The sequence below is a fragment of the Panthera uncia genome, chromosome E3 (assembly GCF_023721935.1).
Source record: "Panthera uncia isolate 11264 chromosome E3, Puncia_PCG_1.0, whole genome shotgun sequence".
Lineage (NCBI taxonomy): Eukaryota > Metazoa > Chordata > Mammalia > Carnivora > Felidae > Panthera > Panthera uncia.
Window position 1 is genome coordinate 20,109,308 of NC_064815.1, and position 24,018 is coordinate 20,133,325.

At 45.2% G+C, this 24,018-nt stretch overlaps 1 protein-coding gene across 1 annotated transcript in view; it reads left to right on the top strand.

Annotated features, from left to right (window-relative positions):
• The window catches only part of CALN1 (calneuron 1), a 270,634-nt gene that overhangs the window by 82,157 nt on the left and 164,459 nt on the right, over positions 1–24,018 (top strand). Inside the window, exon 3 of the mRNA XM_049639377.1 lies at positions 2,766–2,878. Within this exon, the coding sequence (XP_049495334.1) occupies positions 2,766–2,878 (113 nt within the window). The remainder of the gene's footprint in view (positions 1–2,765; positions 2,879–24,018) is intronic.

Genomic DNA, 24,018 nt, shown 5'->3' on the forward strand with positions numbered 1-24,018 from the left:
AGAGGTGAATGGTCTCTGTCCTCCTACCTGGAAAGCGGACTGTTCAAAGACAGCCCTGATTCTCCTGGCTCTGAGAATCAGGTGTCCCGCCACATCCTATGGGCCACCCCCCCCCCCCATTAGGCTTCCAAGTGAGAGAAAGCAGCTCTCACTACCCTATGGCCAGGGGCTTGAGTGACCCGGCTTGGTGAACGCATTTTAGTTAAGGTCATAGGGCTTTGTAAAAAATGATCCATGCCCTTGAGCTTCTAAGCCTTTGTGAACCGTTAGATGTTGCCTCAGGTGACAGACAGTTGGGATGATGCCCACTGCTAACAGAACAATAGTCCAGAAGGAGGGCTGGGGAAGGGGAACCGTAGTACTTGGGGCATCTTCTTGTCCAGTGTTTCTGGACCTTTCTTTTGCTCTTCCTTCTCCATCTCTTTCTCCTCCTTCTTCAGAGTCACCCCACTACAAGGAGACTTTTAAGACATTTGTTCCCCTAGTGCCTTACCCCATGGGATATTAATAGCACAGATGATTTGTATATCTGCTTATGTACTAAGACCCTAAGAGGGTCACAAACCATTGTAATATCTAAGATTCTCTCCTAGGAATCAATTTTCATCTCATCAAGGGTGATACCATACCTATAGAGAATGCATATTCTAGTCTGAGATTTTTTGGCCATCTGGCACCAGACAAGCAAGGGTGACTCAGGGTGAGCAGAGGGTCAACGCAGTTGGATAACGAGTGTGCCTCTGTCTGAGACTTGGAGCCACGTGGAGCTAGCTCAGTGTGATTGCCGGGAAGACTGGGCCCTTCTTTTCCTACGCTTCCAATTTCCCACTTTCACAAATACTGGAGGACTATCTGGGGGCAAATATACTGGTCTGCATTTAAGATAGTTTCCTTGCCTTGTATTTCTCTTTAAAAAGTGAAGTTATTAGATCAAAAGGAATCAGCATGTTACAGCATCTAAAATACTGTCAGTCAGTATCCAGTACCCAGGATGAGTGTACCAGGAAGGCATAAGACAGCCCATCTCTTCTCTGTATCTCTGCCAGCATTCTAGAAGCCTTTGCTAATTTGAAAGGTAAGATGGTAACTCATCGTTGCTTGAATTAGCCTTCTCACGATGACCAGTAAGGGCGGAATTTTAGATGCCTCTGTCGTGTTGCACCGTGAGAAGGAAATCAGTTTCCTCCAGTAGCCCAGTGACTGTCCTATCCATTTGGTACTAAATCTTTCCTTTCCCACTGACTCTCCCTTACCCCCTAGGGTGTTTTATCTACACCGCGATCTGTTTCTGGACTTCTTTTTCGGAATTATTGGCATCTTGACGATGACATCTGCTCAGCTCTTTGAAATAGGTTTTGAACGAGGACTCTTTGAAGGTGATTGCACTCTGGGAATGGATTGATGCGTCTGCACTTTGCCAAACTTGTGTGCAGACACCTGGGCCGTCTGCACCAGCTGGGCTAACATGTGGAGAGCTCTTGGTGGAGACGCCCCCTTGAGCAGTTCTAAGGGCACAGAATGCCACACTGATGAGTCACTGGGGCTCAGACAATACCTCGAAGGCCTGCTTTTGTCTAAGTTGGCTCAAGTCCCCCCTTTGGTGGACAGTGTCAGATCTCGCATGAAAGATGCTGAACTGAGCAAAGAAAAAACAAGTAAGAGATATTCATTCACTCTGTAAGTACATACTGAGTACCCGCCATCATGTGGAATACGCAAAGAAGTTTCAGACTGGGTCCGTGACCTTGCAGGGCTCACGATGCAGGTGGGAAATAGGTATGCAAACCAGTGAGTGGGACATGGACTGATAGGGCCTATGATAGATCGAGTTTGGCCAACTCTGTCCAGTGAGATGAGGGTCAGAAAGAAAAACAAAAAGAGAACCTGATATTTAAGCTCCGTCTTAGAGAATGAGTTGACATTCATCGGGTAGACCAGTGGGGAGACGGCATCCTGGGTAGAGGGAACAGCATGTACAGGGGCATGAAGTTCTGAGAGAGCATGGCATTTTGTGTAGGGGTGGGGAACAAAAGGCAACGAAAGGGATAGTGGGACCTGAATGCCATACTGTGTTCTTTGCCAAAGATAAGGAAACCACTGATGCTGGGGTGCCTGGGTGGCTCAGTCGGTTAAACATCCAACTTCGGCTCGGGTCGTGATCTCATGGTTTGTGAGTTTGAGCCCCACGTCGGGCTCTGTGCTGACAGCTCAGAGCCTGGAGTCGGCTTCAGATTCTGTGTCTCCCTCTTTCTGTGCCCCTCCCTCCCTCACATTCTGTCTTTCTTTCTCTCTCTCTCTCAAAAATAAATGTTAAAAAAAAAGATGCCACTGATGTTTAAAAAGCATGATCATTTATGCTTTGAGGGGGTGTAAACTGAGAACTGTATGGGAGACGGTGTGGAGGTAAGAGTGTGAGGGCAGACAGCCATCTCAATAGTAACATAATTATAACTGGGAACGTTAATTCTTGGAAACGTTTTCCTACCACAATCTTCAGAAGGGGACTGGCGATTGAATGGACAAGGAAGATCGAGCAGGCACAGGTATGGAAGAAGGGAAAGACTTGATCTCTAAATTTATATGTGGGCGACGAGGATAAAGCTGAAATTTCTATCATGTACAGCTGGACAGTTTTCAGTAATGCTCTCAACTCTTCATTGACTGAGGTCATGCCAAGAAGAAAAGCATGGTGATGTTTATTTCATTGGGGACAGTGGGTCAGTTTCAACTACTTTTCAACTCATATTTCTATTTTCTCCTTCCAGGGGATGGCCAGGTGGACTTTGATGAATTCATGACAATTCTTGGCCCCAAACTCGTGTCTTCCGAAGGTCGCGATGGTTTTCTCGGAAACACAATAGACAGCATATTCTGGCAGGTGAGTACGCATTTTTTTTTAAAGATGAAATTTGACAGTAAACATGTGCCGGGGACTAACTTTTGAATCTGAATTCTTGAGCTTCTGTTCAGCATGTGAAGATCTCTTCTGGGATGGAGTGACATGTGTTCCTTGGACTGGATGTCTATAAGTAGAGGTCCATACCAGTCCTCAAAGAATCAAAACTATACTCACTTAAAATTTAGACGAGTGAAATATCTCCCAATTTTTTTCTTAGAAACGGTTTGACATTTGGGGGAAATGATATTCCTCCACTTGTGATTCACAAAAAATTGTTTCCTGGGGACACATAGAAAGGACATCATTGGTATTGCCTGAGCCCTGTGTTGTCCCTGGTTCCAAGGGACCTTGCAGAGTGGATGGCAGGATTGCCTCATGTGTTTAGATCCTATCAGTTCCCTTGTCCTTGCTAGCACAGAATGATTTTATCTGAGAATTTGTGTTCGCTGCTTCTCAATTTGCTCTTACTTCTATCTTGTAAAATCTCTTCGGACATTTCAAACATCTGCCTTTAAATTATTAAAATGCTACAAATCATTTTCGTATTAGTTCTTTAATCATAATATGTGACGATCAGTTCATGATTATGGAATTTGGGAAGGGGTTATCAACTACTACTAAGCTCCGAATCAAATAATTTGTCAAATGACATTGAATTGTTGGTTAGACTTGTAAAACACTACTCCAATACAGTCTGGTTTCTTTAATTTCTTGATGTGCTTTTTTTGTCTTAACCAGAGATAATTCTCTAATCTAGGAAAACACGGCAGTCAACATGTATCTCTTGTCTTTTTCTGCCACCCATCTTGCATATAATGAACAAGCACTTGATATGAATATGTTATGCCCTATAGTCTGTCACCGTGGGGTTCACAAAAGACATTTAAGACATAGTCCTGGATCTTTAAGAATTTGGCTGGGGAAACACAATTAAGAGAGAGAAAACAAAGGAGAGATGTTTGGTGTGATGGTTACTAGTCTAATCTCCTTGAAGCCTGGTACTTCACTCTTCGTGCCCTCAGCACCTCACACATTGTATACCATAGACCTTCAATAACCAATTTTTGAATAGGATGAATAGAAGTTCTAGAAAGGAGACAAATGTGGTCTTGAGGGGTCAGATAAGGCTTTAGGAAATGAAAACTTTGAAATGTGGCAGGACGTAAGAGACAAAGAAGTAAAAAGAGCATTCCAGGCTGGTCACGATGTGTTTGATTAGAGTGGAGGCAGTGAGCCTAGGATAGTCATTGTCCATAACGAAGGTGTAGTTTGAAGGGAAAGACCTCAGGCCCCGCCGGCAGAATGGCTTTGGGACCCGAGCACCGAGAAGTCTTGAGATGGTCCCAAGGTCAGGGATAAGGTCATGGAGAAAAGAAGTCTTTGTGTGGAACTGAATTCTCAGCTGGACCTGTTGAGTGCAAGGAGGGTCAGACAACCAAGAGAGGGGGGCAGGTCCACACGGAGCTACGGTCGGGGATGGATGGCAGACGAGGAGCCAGATTTGTTATTCATCAGAGCTGGTGGGTGAAATCATAGGCAAGGATGAGCTCACCAAGAGAGGTTGCACAAATGAAGATGAGCACAGAGACAGGACCTGGTTCTGGAGGACATCCAGGGGAGTGAGGCACGAGAACCGCATCCCCACATTGACTCCCCAGCCTGTGGTTATGATCAGTGCTGACTCTCCCTAGAGAAGGACCTCCATGGTTCTACTTGCCATGTGGTGAGAATATTTCACCGCTGATGTAAGCCTTCAGATATGACTCAACACTTGGAAGGACAGACAGGTAGAGGCCCTTGACAGAAATAAAAAATGAATACCTAGTTACGAAGGTGGGGGAACATGGTTTGCCAGCAGGCCATGTTTCAGCCCCTGCAGATTCGCTCTGGACGAACGTTCTCCTTCTCTGCCTGATTTCCCTTCTTCTCTGCTCTGCTTTGTTCCCCACTCTGAGTGCTCTCTCTACCCTTTGCCTCTGCCTTCGTGTCCCCCGGTAGCCTTCTAGGCTCTGAGCCTCCATTCTGGAGGGCAAGGAGCTCCAGGTTCTTAATCTGTACCTTGAGTAGAGGCCTCGTGTCTCCCAGGTTCTTCATAGTAGAGCGTCTACACAGCAAGGCAATATTTCCCTCTGTATCCTGACTGCCTCTACCATAATCCGGACATGCCATTATGCTCACAAAGTCTCTGTGTGTTTGTCTTCTTAAAGACCCTCCTCCTCACCCAGGGAGATAAACAGGGTGGGGAAAAGTGTGTAAAGGGGGAGAAATTCCATTCTGAAATATTTAAATGAATGCAGGAATGCACGGGCTCAGTGACAGTGGCTTTCCTCACCTGCTGGTCCTCACACAGCTCAGAATTTTGTGACTAGCAAAGGAGAACAGAGACATCTATCAATTCTCAGTAGTCAGCTGTACCCTCCCACACTGCCCCCCTCCATCTGTCTATGCAGAGACAGCATGAATAAATGGCACTTAAAACATCTAGAGCATCCGGTCCTTCCTGGAAAAACGTTCATTTTCCCAGTGCTCGAGTGGTTTTTTCAGGCTTAAAAGAAAGCTCTGTGTGTGTGAACGTTTGCATATGCGTGTGTATAAGCATGTGTTTACTTTGCTACAGTGTTTGAGGCGGATGTCGAAGAGTACCGGAACGGCAGCTTTCCGCCTCTGGCAGGGGATATTGATATCAGGAGGTGCAGACACTCTAGCACAGAGAAGTTCGTTCACTTAAGACACTCTGGGGGCGCCTGGGTGGCTCAGTCGGTTAAGCGGCCGACTTCGGCTCAGGTCACGATCTCGCGGTCCGTGGGTTCCAGCGCCGCGTCGGGCTGTGTGCTGACAGCTCGGGGCCTGGAGCCTGTTTCGGATTCTGTGTCTCCCTCTCTCTGACCCTCCCCCGTTCATGCTCTGTCTCTCTCTGTCTCAAAAATAAACGTTAAAAAAAAAATTAAAAAAAAAAAAAGACACTCTGACAAGGCTTCCCACCAGGGACCAAGTCAGCTTCTTGTGGAAACAGATAGGATAGTATACTTGGCAGGGGCGTATGAGTGATCTATTTGCTACAAAATATAGATGGTGACACCAGAGATTGTGACACAAAACAACAGTGCACGTATACAATCTCACGTGGTTTCTGAGGGTCGGGAATCGGCAAGAGTGGTTCCAGCTCAGCGTCTCCCGCGGTTGCGGTCAACAGGCCAGCTGGCGCTGTGATCATTCGAAGGCTTGACCGGGGCTGGCGGAAGTGCTTCAAGGTGGCTCAGCCATGTGGGTGGCAAGGTGACGGTGGCTGTCGGGAGGAGGCCTGGACCTGTCCAGAGTGCTGCCTGAGTGTCTTCGTGATACGGCAGCTGGCTTCCCTCCAAACAAAGGACCCAAGAGAGTATAAGGCAGAGGCAACGGTGTCATTTATGACCTACTCCTGGAAGTCAAACTCCATCGTTTCTGGGATGTCCAGAACCGATATCTTGGTTACACAGTGCATCCCTAGTCACTGTGGGAGTGGAACACTTGGCGAATACCCAGAGGCCATGGTCACTGTCAGCGGCAGGGGGGGGGGGGGGGGGGGGGGGGGGGGGGGTGCATCTTGGAGACTGGCTACCACCAAGGGTAAAGATTCTGTAATTGGCTTATCTTCTGATCCGACATTGCCACCATGGCCTTTCATTTTCCCCAGGCTTTGGTTTCTTCCTACCCCAGAGGAAAACTGTGACCATGGCTCTGCATTCTGAGAAGCGATCGTAGCAGGCACTAGGCTCAGCTCATCTTGCTAATTAAATCTGTCCTCCTGGGCTTCTTTCTCACCGTCCAGGCCCACAGTGCCAAGAGTAACATAAAATCAACCGGGATTCTGCAGCAACAGCTATTTATCCATTGGTACTCATCCCAAAAGTTATGAGCCCCTGGCTCCTTGCAGGAAACTGGTATCCGTGAAGGGGGATGTAATTGGCTACTAACACAGCCTCCTTCCCAAGGAGGACGGTCTGAGAGCCATACCCCAGCATCTCTGCCTTTCCAGGGTCCTCAGCCTTCTGGGTATGAGGCTCACAGGTTTCTTGGCAGCCAGTTCAGAGCCTCTCTCTTAAGTAGATAATAACTGATGGAAATTTTTATTGTGTTCTTACCCTTCATTCATCAGGTTTCTGTGTGTTTGCTGTTCCTGCAGTGATTTACTTGGGGAGGAAATGCGAAATGGTGTTTGAAGTCAGCGTTAGGACTTGGTGGGTGTTGACAGTGGAGAGGAGGGAGGGGTGGGGCTGAAAGGTGATGGGACTCGGGACCGGGGATGGTTTTCATTGCTCAGTGTTTCGGGTGGATGGCACCTGCCGGGAAGTGGGGTCCTCAAACATGACTCCACTTGTACCCGAGAAGAGGAGTCTTCAATACAGGAGATGGCCCCTGGTGGCAGGGGACAGAGCCCCACTCCTGAGTCACTAAGGGCAGCCCTTTATCTTTTTCTCCCCCTCGACCACCGGTGCTGTGCAGAACTGTTCTGCAGTGAGTTTGCAGAAAGCATACAATGGCGAGGATCATGGCAAGGATCCTAGGAAATCAACTAGCTCTCTCGGCCCCAGGGTCCAGCCACCACTTCTGTTAAACTCTTCTCCCTCTGAAGAAAGAGAGAAATGAGTCCCGCATTGGCTGGGAGAGCTGAGCCATTTGTGGGTCTTACCGGAAGGTGCAGGTAAAACACCTAAGGCTCCTTCACTATCAGTTTTTTATTGTGTCCCAACCAGACTGGATTCATCAAGACTTCACTGGTTTAGACTCTCTGTTTTAAGAAATAAAACACATAAATATTTAAGCAAATGAATCTGTTCCCTGGATGCCTCTGGGTATGTGGGAACGCGTCCGAGGCTGGAGGTCAAGAAACAGGAAACTCATGCGGGGGCCCTGGTTTTTATGCATGGCTCGAGAATCTTGCCTGAACATCCTGAGCCTTACTCATGCATATGCAAGCCGGTCGTTATCATAGCTGGTTTATCTCACGGCTGTGTGCAATGTTCAGGACACTGTAAGTTACCCTAACATAAGAGTGCATGGGACACCCATTCCCAGATATGGTCCAGATCAGCGGCTGCCACGCCAACTTCTCCAACCTGAGGCCTGTGCGGCTTCCTTTCTAGCTGTCCACTCCTCCCCATCTGGTAGAATAATACACAACAGATGTAGTAAAGTACCTGCAGCTGCTCCCCAGGAATCTCTCCAGGCTTGGCCTCTGTCCCTCCATTCCAAATCCTTTCTCTGGTCTCCTGTCTTCCCTGGCTCTCCGTTTCCGCTATGGCCCCGGAGTCCTGGTCGCTGACCTATGCTCTGATGCAGAGGCCAGTCCTCTCCAGCCCAGGTCCCAGGCTTTTGCTGGGGACATTTATGTGCTGGCCCCAGGGCCATGGCTAAGACGAGCAAGGAGCTGTGCTTAAAATTCTTGACTCACAGGCAGTTGAGAGCACTTGATGTTCTATGCTCACGACCTATGAAGAAAGCACTATGTACAGCTACATTATGATCCAGATCTGTTGTGCATAAAAGTACGGGAAAGAAATACATCAGAACATTCACAGCGATTTGTCATGTGTGGTAGGATGATGAGTGATCCCATCTTTCTGTGCTTTCCAAAAATCTCAGCAGTGGGCCTGCATTAATTGTGCAATCAGAAAAAGGAAAACAAAGGAAAGAAAATGCGGTTCCTAGCTAGTCAAGAATCTGTTCAATATCTACATCGTTTTCATCCGTAACACTGGAGATTATCAGTCCCGTGAGGTGGACCGTTGGTCAAACTTGCAGGGCAAGCAAATGGAAAAACAGGAGAAATCATAGCTGATCCCGTGAGGCATTTGTTACATGGGGCCACGACCTAGAAAACGCCAAGATCTTTCCTTTTTTAACGTTAAGGATAAATTGCGTTCCAGCAAGCGGAGTCTTTCCCCGTGTCAAATCTGGCACCAACAGTCTCCTTCTTTCCCCAATATTTTGTCAACTTGCCACTCTATCAGATCCAAAACTGCTGCTCCCCAGATCTTCATCATTGAACAGAACCACAACAGCTTTCAGGAGTGATGCCCATCACGAGGCCGTTAGATTGACAGCAAGTGCCTGAATCCCCAAAGCGATTTGACTTGTGAAGTGTGGAGTATGGAAAACATTAGCATCAGCAGTGGGTCTTGAAGTGTGGTTCCCGAACCGGCAACACAGGCATCACCTGGGGCTTGTTAGAAATTCGAATGCCTGGGCCCCACCCCAGAAACACTAAATCAGAAACGCGGGGTGTGGGGGCAGGGGGGCAGGGGGGCAGGGGGAGGGCGTCCAGCAGCCTGGGTTTCAGTAAACCCTTCAGGTGACCCTGATGCTCGCTCAGATTTGAAAAACATTGAGCCACTGAGATTTTGGGGAGCCGGGTATGTGGGACAGGCATCTGGTCCAGCTTACTGGTCTGAGTCAGACCTTGGTAGTTTGGGGTTTTCTTTTATTTATTTATTTATTTATTAAAAAAAAAATTTTTTTTTAACGTTTATTTATTTTTGAGACAGAGAGAGACAGAGCATGAACAGGGGAGGGGCAGAGAGAGAGGGAGACACAGAATCTGAAACAGGCTGCAGGCTCTGAGCGGTCAGCACAGCGCCCGATGCGGGGCTCGAACTCAGGGGCCGTGAGATCATGACCTGAGCCGAAGTCGGACGCTCAACCAACTGAGCCACCCAGGCGCCCCGGGTTTTCTTTTATTTATCCATATTTATAAATGTAATTGGTTGTTAGTCTGTAAGTTTCAGCTGTTTTAAAAGGTGGTAAATTACATGTCAATAGTAACTAGTTTTCTAGTAGGACATGCCTTTTTTTTTTTTAATTTTTTAATGTTTATTTTTGAGAGACAGACAGACAGAGTGTGAGCAGGGGAGGGGCAGAGAGGCAGGATTACACAGAATCCGAAGCAGGCTCCAGGCTCGGAGCTGTCAGCACAGAGCCCGACGTGGGGCTCGAACTCATGAATTGCAAGATCACGACCTGAGCCGAAGTCGGACGTTTAACCGATTGAACCACCCAGGTGCCTCCAGGACATGCCTTTCTAAGCATTAAACCAATGGAAGAATCGTAAATAAAAGTATTAAGCTATTAAATTTGAAAGAATATTGAAAAATTTAAATTTTTAAATTTAATATTAAATATTAAATTGAATATTTAAAAATTTTAAAATATTTAAAAATTAAATTTGAAAGAATATTTAAAAACGAAAAAAGGAAAAAATATGGTAACTGACAGAATAAAGCATATGTGAAGAACATTGCGACAGCAATGTGAAAACCTCTTGACGGTAGAGCAATGGAATAAGGAGCAGTAATTGGTCAGTATTTTCAATATACAGGTCAAAGCAGTTCACCCTCACTAGAAATCTAAGAAATGTAAAATAGTAATTGGGCAATAGCTTTCACCTATCAGATTGGAAAAGAATCAAACTAGGATAATACCCAGTGCAGTCAAGAGTTGGATGAAATGGACACGCTCGTATGCTGCTGGTGGAAATGTAAATTGTACAACTTGCCCGAAAACTCTCTGGTGATACTTAGCTACAACGCTTCAAACGTGAAACCCTATAATTAAAAATAATTCTATGTCTAAGACTCTGTCGTCTGAAATTAGTCGGAGAGGTAGAAGAGGCGCTTACAAAGACGGAGCGTTATACGATTATTTGAAATAATATTTCCATGTTACAGTCCGTAGAGATTGCATATGCAGGATAATTACATTGCGTTTCTACATCTGTTAGCCATCCATTTATATTCATGGACAAACACTGGAGAAAACGCAATCTTCCCGACGATATTAGTTATTATGGGTTGGAATCAAGGTGAATGTGATTTTTTCTTTATCTTTGTTTCTATTTCCTGAAGTTTCTACATTAGGCTGTATGATCTGTTCTGTTATTTGTCGGTGAAATTACCAAGACCTCAAGTGAACAAAATCGTATTATAAAACAAGTGTTCTCAATGGCAAAAGATGATTGGAGTTTCTAACATATGTGCCCATTGTCATGGTGAACAAGGCACAAAAATTGATACGAGAGTATGAAGGCATATCATCAGAATTTTAGCCACCAGCCCCGGGGAGGAAGAACTCATGGAAGCCTCTGCATGGTGGCCCCCCTACCCAAAACTCAAGGCTGACTGTTGCCCACCCCAGCACGTTTTTACGCTCAGGAAAAAAAAATTGAAAATAATTTTTCAAACCCTTGCTAAGTAGCCCTTGGCAACCACGTTCTATTGTTTCTATGAGTCTGACTCTTGCATTTCTCATATAAGTGGGATCATCCGGTGTTCGCTGGAGACACTTTCTGACCACAGTTCCAGAGATCTTGTTGCCATAAGACAGAGTTTCTGAGGGTCGCTTGGTCAGGGAGGTGGAAAGAAAAGATCTCAGCCACCTGCCGACTGGTGCGTGGGCCCTTCTCACCGAGCTCCCGCCCCTTGGGGCTCTGGGTCGTAGTCCCCACACGTTCTTGTTGAGGTACAACCGTGTATTTTTTTTTTTTTTCTACTTTTGCTATTCTGAATAAGCGTTTGATGTGGTCATTGTATGTCTCTCACCACTTTCTGCCGGTATTGTGGGTTTGGAATTTTGACTTTTATCTGGCTTCCTTACCGGATTCTCTCGTTAGTGGTCATGTGCTTTTCAGTTGATTTTCTTCCGTTCTGTATGTGACTCTGTCTCTACATTGCCGCAATTCTGTTTCCCCTATCTGACACTGTCTATTTTAGTCCCACATATATTGACTGAAACCTGACGATTAGTTATACATGAGGAGGGTGAGATTCGATGTTGATGTGTCGTACTTACCAACGGTTTATTTAATATGAATATATGATAGCTTTTAGCAAATGTCCTTCGAATCTCTCATTATAGGAGCACGTGAGTATCCGTGTTTAGCTTATTGATATGATATAACGATTAATAAGTTCCCAACAGTAAACAATGTTTACACTCCTAAGATTAACATTTGCTGTCATGGTAGGTCATTTTCTTAATGTAATTTGACTTTGTAATGAAATTTTAAAATTTGAGTTGACACCAATTGTGATTTCTTCATCCATATTTATCAATAAGAGCAGCCTGTCGTTTATACAGAACTATAAGTGTCTTTATTAGGTTTTGAAACAATTGTTCTAGCATGATAAAATCAATTTGTCCAGTTTCAGTCATTTTGTTGTTGTTGTTGTTGTTTTTGGCAATAAGTTCCATATGGTATAGATTTATTTAAGATCTTAAATCTGAGCAGGCTAGTCCATAAAACTGCTTGGGTTTTTGTTTTTTTTCTTTCTTTTTTTTTTTTTGAGATATTTCTTTGATTATAACATTTGATTGTTCCTTAGTCTATTTTGAAAATTTATGTTGTCTTAAGGAAGTTTCCAGGTCCTCAAAATGACTTAACTTATGAGCATAGGCTTGTACACACAATTGTTTAAAACTTTCTCTTTTTTTAATTTTTTAATGTTTATTTTATTTTTGAGAGAGAGAGACAGAGCCCGAGTCGGGGAGGAGCAGAGAGAAAGGGAGACACAGAATCTGACACAGGCTTCAGGCTCTGAGCTGTCAGCACAGAGCCTGACATGGGGCTCGAATCCACGAACCGCGAGATCATGACCTGAGCCAAAGTCGGACACTTAACTGACTGAGCCACCCAGGTGCCCTAAAACTTTCTTCAAAAGCACCTTCTTACCATTATTATAGCTTCTCTCTTTTTCTCTTATTGACCAGTTTTATTGAGAAATAATTGCCATAGAGCACTGTATCAATTAAAGACATACATCACAATGATTTGGCTTACGTATGTCGTGAATTAATTACCAAAATAAGTTTGACATCTGCCATACAAAAAAAGAAAAATATTTTTCCACGTGATGAGAATGCTCAGAATCTACTCTCTTAATAACTTTCAAATACGCCATACAGCAGAGTTAACTATAGGTATTATGTTATACATTATATCCCTAGTACTTATTTATTTTATAAATGGAAATTTGTACCTCTTTTTAAAAATTAAAACAACAATTCTTTATCTGACCAGAGTTGACACACAATGTTACATTAGTTTCAGGCCTACAACAAAGTGATTTGACATTTCTATACGGTAGGCCGTGCTCACCACAAGTGTAGTGTTATAGCTTCTGTTTGGTTTTTTTTTAATGTTATATTTTATTTATTAAAGAAATTTTTTAATGTGTGTTTATCTTAGAGAGAGACAGAGTGCGAGCGGTGGAGGGGCAGAGAGAGAGGGAGACACAGAATCTAAAGCAGGCCTCAGGCTCTGAGCTGTCAGCACAGAGCCCGACACAGGGCTCGAACTCCCTGTCTACGAGATCATGACCTGAACCGAAGTTAGACGCTAACCAACTGAGCCACCCAGGCGCCCCTGTTGTAGCTTCTCTTAATTGTAATTTTTACTTTTCTTACTTTTAATTAATGTATGTCATAAAGTTATCTATTTCATTGATTTTTTTTTTTTTTAAGAAACGCTTTTATTTAATTAATAGGATCGTTTTCCTGTTTTCTATTCAGGTCTTTATAACTTTTATCTTCATTTCCTCTCTGCTTTCCCTCCTTACTGTTATTATTTATCAGATCTGTGTTCAAGGATTATTTTATTTAGTTTCTCTTTATGAATGAAAGAACTTGGATATGAATTTTTCTATTAGTATAGCTTTATCACCATGCTGAGATAGTCTTATCATTTACTGTATGGTCTGTAATCGTAGTTAATGCCTTTCGTCACTCAACAGTTGTTCAAAGAATATTAGTGGATACTTCATTTAATAATTTGTTATTAGTTTCTCATTTTATTATTACATGGCAGCCATAGAATACTGCTTATGTAATCTCTTCTTATACTATTCATTGTGCCCATTTAATGTGGCTCAGTATGTGTTCACTTCACGTAAACGCGATTTGGTAATTGCAGAGACTACCCTCAGTTTGTAGGCAATAGAACTATATACTCTCACGTGAAAATCTTGAATGGCCTGGTCTATTTTGTATCTACTCAGTCTGTCTTAGACTGATGGCGTTGAGGATCTCAGTGCTGTTTCATTTTCTCTGTGGGGTGTGTGGTGTGGTGTGTGTTTGATATTGCCGTTCATTCTTTGGTCGGTTGACCCGTTCAACAAATGCTAACTGAGAGGCTAATTGTTGGGCCAGCACGGATATAGCCGTGGACAGTAGATGAGTGTCTTGCTCTTGTGGAACTGATATTCTAGTGTAAGGGGCAGGGAGAGATAGACACTCAATAACAGATACTCACCTCCTAATATTCAGTTCTGTGACATACATACAACAGGATACTACCGCAGGGGGCAGTCAGGGTGCCTACTCTACAACTTTCAACAGCGTGTGAAGAGAAGGTGAGGAGGACGGGGCATTTGGGCTGAGCCCTACATCGAGAGAAAGCTCTCGCTTGTCGAGCTCTGGGCACAGTGCTCGCCAGGGGGAGGCGACGGCCATTGCTAGGGCCCTGAGGTGGGACAAGCTTGACTCGAGTTTGGCAGGCAAGGGGAGGATGGTAGGAGATGAGGTTGAAGATGTGGCGGAGACCAGCTCTTGTGGGACATCACAGGCCCTGTGTGGGGACATAGGTTCAGAGGAAGATGACCGAGATGACCTCACAGCGGCGCAGACACTCGGACGTAAGTCTGTGGCCACGTGCTCCTGTTCCGCACAGCGCTCGGGCCTGGTACGGTACTGCTCAGCCTCCAGCTGGTTCATTGCCCCGAAGCGCCAGGGTGTCGCCCTACCCACATGGCTTCTGTCCCCATCTGCATTTCGGCCACCCGAAAGCAACGGAAGGCAAAGGGGAGCCCAAGTCTTTCAAGAAGTTGCCCACCTCCCTTCTACTTATGTCCTATTGGTGGGAAGTTAGTCACGTGGTTGGCCTGGAGATGGCCGTGTTGCCACGCCCAGCAGCAAGGGATGTCGGGAAATGTAGTCTTTCCTCTGGACAGCCATGTTCCCCGATTTGAAAATCGAGGAGCCTGTTGCTATTAAGGAAGCATGAATTGACACTGAGGGAAGAACTCTTTGTCTCAGGTCCCAGCCAGACAAGGAGTTTGGATATAATTTTATGTAGAAAAGTACTCACCGGAGTGTTTTAAGCAATACAGTGGCATGATTTGGTTTACATGCAAACTACCGCTGCCTAGGGTTGTCGGGGGCTGGAACGGAAATGGGAAGTGAGGGAATTATTTCAGGAGTCAAGCGACAGGCTGATAGCTTGTACTAGGGTGGCAGCAGCTGAGGTAGTGAGAAGGGGACAGGCACAGGTGTTATTCTAGAGGGAAAGCTAGTCAGCAAATTAAAATGTGGCAATCCCAGTATGGACCCGTTATCACCATTTATACCTACAGGGAGCCTTCTTGGCCCATCCACCATTTTTGTCTTAAATGCTCCTCTTCTGATATTAATACCAAACTCATCTCATTTTCATTTTATTGTTGTGACTGGGTATATCCTTATCCATCCTCTTCCTTCAAAAAATTCTTTTTAGGTAGCCTTCTCTTTAAAAGACTCATGGTGTCAGATTGGTTTTTATGGGCCAGAGAGAATTTGTCTTTTAATAGACAAATTTAATAGAATTTGTCCTTAATCCCTTGGCAATCCTTTTATAACGGGTGTTTGTTCACAGTTCGATGGGCCTATATTATTCTTTTTGATTTTAAGCCATGTCCTTTGTTTTCTGTCTTTTGCTATACAGATTGTTTTATATGCTTTATCTTTTAAATTCAATATAAAGGTGGCTCTTTTTGTTATAATCCTTGTACTGATTTTGACTTTTATGAAATACGTAGTTAAAATGATATCTGTCTGAATATTTAAGTCAAAAGAATAAATGACTTTTGACTTTTCCTTAACACAAAATTCGGCTTATATTTATTCTCTGCTTTCACTTTGCACTTATGTTAATCTGGCATTATACATTCTGTCTTCTTAAATTTTTTATTGAAATGGTTATAGATTCGCATGCGGTTTTCAGAAAGAATTTAGAAAGATCTCAAGTACACCCCACCCAATTTTCCCCTAAAGGGTAACGTTTTGCAAAGTCCCGGTACAGTATCATAAATGGGATTTTGACGCTGATGAAACTCACCAGTATTCTTCAGATTTCCCCAGTTTTACTTGTTTTATTTTTGGGGGAGAGAGGAGAGCGTAGCATGCGCACTTGTGAGCGGGGAAGGGGCAGAGAGAGGGGGAGTCAGAGAATCTTAAGCAGGTTCCGTGCTCGGCATGGAGCCTGATACGGGACACAGTCTCACAGACTGTGAGATCATGACCTGCGCCAACATCAGGAGTCAGATGCTCAACCAGCTGAGCCACCCAGGCGCCCCTCCCCAGTTTTACCTGTACCCGTATTTGTGTGTATAGATGTTTACTGCTGTATAGTTTTGTCATATGTGTAAGTTTGTGCGTCTGCCTCCTCAATCGATACAGTGAACAGTTCCTCGCAACCCCCACCCCCAGCCCTATCTCTAACTGCTGCCAACCACTAATCTGCTTTTCACTTCTAACATGTTGCCGGTGTAGAATATTTTTTTGTAAACGCAAGCATACACTTTGTTACCCTTTTGGGAATGACTTTTCTTTCACTCAGCATTGTATCCTCGAGATTCACTCAAGTTGTGTGTATCAGGAGTTTGCTCCTTTCCGCTGCTGAATGAATAATAGATCATGCTATGGATGTACCATAGTATATTTAACCATCTGCCTGTGAATTGTGTGTTTGGTTTTACAAAAAACCGCTAGGGTGCCTGGGTGGTTCAGACGGCTGAGCATCCTTCTCTTGATTTAGGCTCAAGTCATGATCCCAGGGTTATGAGCTCCAGCCCTGTGTCGGCCTCTGGGCATGAAGCCTGCTTAAGATTCTCTCTCTCTCTCTCTCTCTCTCTCTCACTCTCTCTCTCTCCCCCTCTGCCCCTCTCCCCGCTCGCACGCGCTCTCTAAAAAATAACCCCCCAAACAGCAAACAACCTGCTAAACGGTTTCCCAGCATGACAACCATGTTTTACATTCTTCCCAGCAACGTGCTAGTGGTCCCCTTTCTCCACGTCCTCACCAGCTTTCATATTGTCGCCGTTTCCGTTTCAGCTCTTCTGGTGGGTGTCCAGTGATAGCCCACTGCATGATTTGCAGTTCCCCGATGGCTAATCCTTTCCAGTGTTTACTTCCCACTTACCGTCTCTACGTCATCCGTTCGTATCTGTGTCTGTCTTTTGCCCATATTCTCATTAGCTAGTTGTTTTTGTTTGGTTTCGTCTTACTGCTGAGATTTGAGAATTCTTTATATATTCTAGGTGCCACTCCTTGGTGAGATAGGTCGCTTGCAAGCATGTTCTCCCAGTACCCAGCGTATCTCTCCCTCCTCTTTGCGCGGGCTTTGGCGAACAAAAGAATTCTAATTTTGCGGAAGTCCAAAGTTAGCAGCTTTTCCCGTTACGGATTGTGCTTTTGGTCTCACGTCTAAGAACTCTGGGCCTTGGCCTAGATCACAAAGATTGTCTGGTTTTTTTCTCTAATAAAAATTTTAAAAAGTTAATTTAAAAAGTTAAAAAAAAATGAATGTGTATTTGTTTATTTTGAGAGAGAGAGAAAGAGCACAAGCAGGGGAAGGGAGGAGGGAGAGAGAGAATCCCAAGCAAGCGCTACTCTCAGCACAGAGCCCGGTGCAGGGCTCAGTTCCACGAACTGTGAGATCGCGACCTGAGGCGAAACCAAGAGTCGGACACTCAACCAACTGAGCCACCCGGGTGCCCTTATATAGTTTGAAATTGTACCTGTAAGTCCATGATTTATAGGGAATAAATTTTTATATATAGACATATATATAATGTATTACATATATCTGTACATATATACATATGACTATGTAAATTACATAAGCTTATTATACAATCACACATACACACGTGTAATTTATATATGTCCGTATTCTTTCTGTTGTTCATATTGTGTAAACTCTTGATCTGCCCTCAAATTCACCTTTTCTAACCTCTGTCATCTCTACTCTCCCAGCTCACGAATTGTTTATTTCTGCAATTGTGTTTTTCAGTTCTGTAATTTCCATTTGGTTCTTTTTCATTAACTTCTGTTTCCTCATTCAGGTTTTCTTGTTTTTCACTTGTGTGAAGAGAACGTGTGATTGTTGAAGGATTTTTATGATGCCTTCTTTAAAATCCTCGCCAGATGGTTCCAACGTCTAATTCGTATACATATTGGTGTCCGCGAAATCTCTTTTCTCATTCAAGTTGTGATTTTCTCAGTTCCTGAGATGATGGGCGATTTCCTATCGTATCCTGGACACTTTGCCTAATATATTAGTCGATGCTGTGTTCTATTTAAATCTTTTATTTTTAGTAGGTAGTCACCCTGTGTAGGATTACATGCAGGTCCCGGCTTACTTCTGTGGGCCATGCTTCCAAATGACAGTTTCATTTCACAGCGTTTGTGGTGATATTTTAGTCTGCTCGGTTTATCTGCTCCTACCGGGTCTCCCACTCATCCCTCCTCATGCTACTTGTGGAGTGGAAAGGGTTTCCTTGGGTCAGGATGATGGGTGTCTCTCTGTGCGGGAGGGGGTCCTCAGGCAAGAGTTTTCCTAAGCCAGGCCATCTTGTGATGGCGTTCTCCCCTAACCGTGGGGAACAAAGAATGCTTCCCAGGTCAAGTGCTTATTGAGATCCGCTTAATCCATTGGAGCCATGATGAGATCCATATCGCTGTTGCCCCCAGTCTCTGGGCAGAGGTGGAGAGTCTCAGGCCCACAGGGACCAAGTCTTCTTGGGCTGGGCCATTTGTTTGGGTGGAGGTCCCTCTTGCTGCGGCCTCCCTATTAAATTCCTGGGAGCGGGGGGAGGGACATTTCAGGGCTTCCAGGGAAGGAGAGCACTTCCCTTAGCTGTTTATCATTAGTGGGGCCCCCAGTAGATCCCCATGGCCCACCGTGGGTTTGTCCAGTGTTGTCTGAGGAGCTCCCATTCAGTATGAGGGAGGAAAGTGCCTACCCATGCCTCTTCCTATTGCTCGGTTTGAGGGACAGGATGCATTGCATCTGTGTTACCTCCTTCCACTGGGTGGGAGAATATAAGATATTCTGCTGCTATTTTGTTCTCCGGTGCTGGGTCCCTAACAGGTTCACCTTCCTCCTTTTAGCACCTTTGAGAATTCTCCTTTGGTTATCTCCTACCTTATCTCCATGGCTTATCGTGGTACTTGGTGAGGAAGCAGGGAGAAATGGGTCTATACCATGTTATCTGGGCTAGGTGTCCATCATTATTAAACAGCTCTTTTTTCCATCATTAAGTCTTCTTTTTTCAGAATATTTTCAGTGTTTGTGTTTAGTTTTGTATCCATATTTACAACAGTTCATTGTCCTTATCTCTAAAAAGTTTTCTTTATACTCTAAATTTCTTATGTCTGAATTGTTAATTACAGTTCTCTCAGTTGGCTGGAGAGCTTGGTTTGTGTGTGTGTGTGTGTGTGTGTGTTTGCAATTTTTCATAGTGGGGACCAGGGGATTATGTAAGAGATATGTTCTTCGAGCCCTTTGCAGATTTGAAAAGATCCTTCTGCGACTTTGCTAACAAAACAAAAATATGGTTAGTTTTTGGGTCACACAATGCTAACCTCGGTGTCCTATAATCATCTCTCATAGTATTTTACATAGAATCCTACTCTTCCACGTGCTTCCTCAAGTTCCATGGTCCAATAAATCGTAGGAATGTCTCCTACTTCATGCAGTTCATCTCTTGGAGTCCCATAAAAGACACTAGTTCGTGAAAACTCTGACACAGCCTGCATTTGGCAAACTCGTTCAATTTTGTGTGGCCTGTCGTTTCTCAAACGATGTGATGATGTTGGAATGTCTTTCTGTGCTTCGCCTATTAATATTTATATCCTCAATACTCTCTGTTACAAGTCAAAGAGAACCTACCCATGGATTCAATAGTAAGGACAGAGATCTAACTTAGTAGGATGTCTGGAGTGGGCCGTCAGGACGGGAAGCAAAGGCTCAGTGATGTCATCCTGAAGCTTGGTCTTCGGTCCCACGATGCTCAGCCTGCTGAAGCCTCACCTTCGTCCATGTTGCCCTCCGGCTGAAGGACAGTTGCTATACCTTCAGGCACCAGAACTGGTAATGCTGATGGCGATGGTGATGGCGATGATGATGATGATGATGATGATGAAGGCAATGATGGCAGCCATCATCATCTCGGCAGCCATCATCATCTCGGCAGCCAAAGACCTTCTTTGCCCTGATGGTTCTCTTTCTTATAAGTAAAGGGAAAGCTTTCTCAGAAGGCTCCCGGCAGGTGTTTCCTTTAAATGACATTGGCCAAAACAGAATGGCATGTCCGCTCCCAGCTACAAGGGGGACTTGAGAAGATGGATACTGGCAAGGAGGGATGTGGTCGCTTGCCTACCTTAGATGTGTTATGATCCACCCTTGGGGCTTGACTCATTGGTCTCCCAATCGGATCAGGTTTCTTTAAGAAAGGAAGATAGAAGGAAAATGGCAGCCAGAATACAGCATCGGAAACTTTCAGGTGGGGTTCCTGGGTAGCTCGGTCGACTCTTGGTTTCTCACGGTTCGTGGGTTCGAGCGCCGTGTCGGGCTCCTTCCTGACAGCAGATTGCTGCTTGGGATTCTCACTCTCTCCCTCTCTCTCTGCCCCTCCCCTGCTCACAACTGTCTCTGTCTCTCTCAAAATAAATAAACTTAAGAAAGGAAAGAAAGAAAGAAAGAAAGAAAGAAAGAAAGAAAGAAAGAAAGAAAGAAAGGAAAAGAAATTCTTTCAGGTATGCATTCATTGCTTTTTGTACTTTGTAGAGAAGTTGGAGGGGAGCTTGATTCAGCTTACGTTCCTTGTAGAGAACCTGTTTTGTTCGGCCGGATGCCTCTAATGTTTCTTATTTATGTACAATCACATGTTGGGCAGAATAGATCTTTTTTTCTTTATTACTTTGCCTGGATCTCAGGGAGCTTTTCTGATATATCAACTCGGGCCTTTCCACCCGGTACAGCTTTCTGGTATTCTCTTTTTACTGCTCTTGAGGCTCCGGGGTGGCTCAGTAGGTTAAGCGTCCAACTTCAGCTCAGGTCATGATCTCCTGGTTCTTGAGTTCTAGTCCCACATTAGGCTCCCTGCTGTCAGCACAGAGCCCACTTCAGACCCTCTGTGTCCCTCTCTCTCTGAATCTCCCCCACTCAGCTGTCCCTCTCAAAACTAAACTTTTAATTACTGCTTTTGCTCTGTTTAGTTTTTCTCCCGTGCAACAGACAAAACCCCTAAGACGGACCTGTTTTTTTGTTTGTTTGTTTTGTGTGTGTGTGTGTGTGTGTGTGTGTGTGTGTGTGTGTTTTGCCTCTTCCTTCTTATCCATTAACCTTTCTTTTTCTGTTTCTTCTGTTTCCATCCACAATCTGAGAACCTCTGACACCGCTCTGCTGCATGTGACTCCTGGTATGTGGGGTGGACGTCCCGCTGTGTATGACCTTTGAAATCATTTTAATTTTGCTCTGCGTTTTTGAGCTCCTTAACATTCTCTTTTCTCTTCCTGAAATCCTTCTCTGTTTCTGTAGTTCCACTTTTTCCTCCTCCTGTGGCTCCCTATTTCTGTTCCATTGTGACCAAATCCTCTTGGATGTCTCGAAGGCCCTAAGATATTTTCAAGTGTCATCATTTTTGTGTGTGTGTGTGAACAGTAAGTTTTTTTTCCCAGTGATCTTTATCCCCCTTAATCAGGGTAATGCTTATTTTCCCTTTGTTCTTCGTTATCTTTTCAAAAGTACTGTGTTAACATTTTTTTTTTTCTAATCTACATTGCCCCAGTGTCCTGGGATATGTTACAGAGCACGGAGGTAATTTAGTGTGGTTTTCCAACTTCTCTGGGCCTGTGTTTTTCCTCTGGTGGCTCAGAGGGTATAGGTGGTGGTTTCTTTCTACATCTGTCCCCAGGAACGCGGCCCTTCGTGGAAATTCCTCCAAGATTGCCCTGTGTTCTCTTATCTTCATTTCACAGTTGGTGCTGGGTGTCTTTCCTTTTTATTTATTTCTGTGTGTATTCTTCGGCGAAATTAGCAAGGAAATGACTCTGGGCCAGCACTCAGACCGGGTTGGTGGGCACTTGGGAAGTCCTTGGAGAGGCGGTGTGCGGTAATAGGGAAAAACACAGGGCATCCGAGCGAGTAGTCTTCCCTCCGGCTCTGCCTGTGTGTGCTGTGTGAACGTAAGCCCATCACTGGTACTCAGAGCGTCGGCTTCCTCAGCTAATAGGAACATCCACACGAAGGGTCAAATGGGATACCACATCTGAGGTGCGTGGCACCTGGTGTGTTTAGTCCCCCGCCCTCCTGTTCCAAATACTCTACACAGAAATAGCAAGCATCGAGTTGAACTTCTGGTCAACCAGCTTCTGCTCTCCTGACTCAGAGTCTGTCCATGTCTGGACCCCGTTCTCTCACGGCCAGAGCCTGCTTCATATCTAGAGATGCTTTCCGCATGGACCGTGATCTGGGGATGCCTTCTCTGCTTGGCAGGATACTCCCGGGATTCCTTGTGGAGAGGCAGCAATAGTGGAAGGTTAGGAACCGAGGCTGCCGGTCATTTCCAGATCTGCTCCTTAAGACCTGTGGGACCACAGTCAGACTCCCTCTCCTTCTCTCTGCTTCCTTCTCCTCATCTTTAAAATGGGGATAGGGGCACCTGGGTGGCTCAGTTGGTTAAGTGTCCAACTTTGGCTCAGGTCATGATCTCACAGTTCGTGAGTTCGAGCCCCGCGTCGGGCTCTGTGCGGACAGCTCAGGGCCTGGAGCCTGCTTCGGATTCTGTGACTCCCTCTCTCTCTGCCCCTCCCCTGCTCACTCTCTGTCTCTCTGTCTCTCTCTCTCTCTCTCTCAAAAATAAACATTAAAAAAAATTTTTTAAGTAAAATGGGGATAATGATTTACCTGCCACATAGGGTTAGCTGAACCGTGTAAAGCCCTTAGGACAGGTCCTGACACATGGTGAGCATAGCATCAGTGTTTGCTACGGTGTTGTTGATGGTGGTGATGATGATGGCAGCCACCACCATTGTCATCAGCCTCTCCTGCCGCAGACTGCCACATCCGGGCCCACTGTGTTCTGCCAGCCTGATTCAGCCTTCCACTGCCACCCTCCCCCTCCCCTGCTGTCTGCATCTTTGTGCCTGCTGGACTCCGCGGGTTGGGTCTGATTCCCCTCCCATCTCTCTCTCCCCATGGCTGTCACCTTCTCCACGCCCAGCTATGTTCGCTCGGCACGGCGACAGATGTGCAGAGTCCCTGTCCTTGGAGACACAGAATAAGAAACAAGCCCACCGTCCAGAAAAAGCTCACCCTCCAGAAAGCCTTAGACATTTATCTGCCTAAAGGCAAGAAACTGAACCGAAGGATCCTTCAAGGTCATGCCTCTGCACAGAATCTTTCAGAGACTCCACGGCTTCCCGAGGACAGAGTCCGAATTCCAAAATGTTGTACCATCTGTCCTCTCCACTTCAGCCCTGTCCTGTCCCCGGCAGTAAGGTCACAAGCCTGCCCCTGGAGCCCTGAGAATTACCTGTGGTCCTGACCACGCCTCCACACCTTCCCATTGGCTCATACCTTTGCCGGGACAGCCCCCCCCCCCTTCCCACCCTCCTCCCTAGACCCCGGAAAACCCTTGTGCCCCCCACCCTGTGGCACAGCCTCTGTCTCCATCAGCCCTCACCGAGGAAGCACACTCCCGGCCCTGCTCCCGTGTCCTCGCCGTGTCCTGTGTCAGTTGCTGTAACAGCACACGGGCCACCTGCCTGAAATCCGTGGTTTCCTGTGGCAACAGAACGCTGAATAAGTAAGTGACACTTGTGACATCAACAAAGCATAGCTTTACTTTTGTCCCCTTTTGCCCCTTGAACATATATCCAGTTATAGCGGCATCACTCTGCTCCTGGATGAAAACTTTTTTTTTTTTTTTTGGTCCACAAGACATTTAAGAATTTAAATATTTTACTCATACGGAAAAGTACAGAGCGAATTAGACAGCACGTCCCATAACAAGTGGTATATTGAACAGTTGAACAAACGGTAACATGAT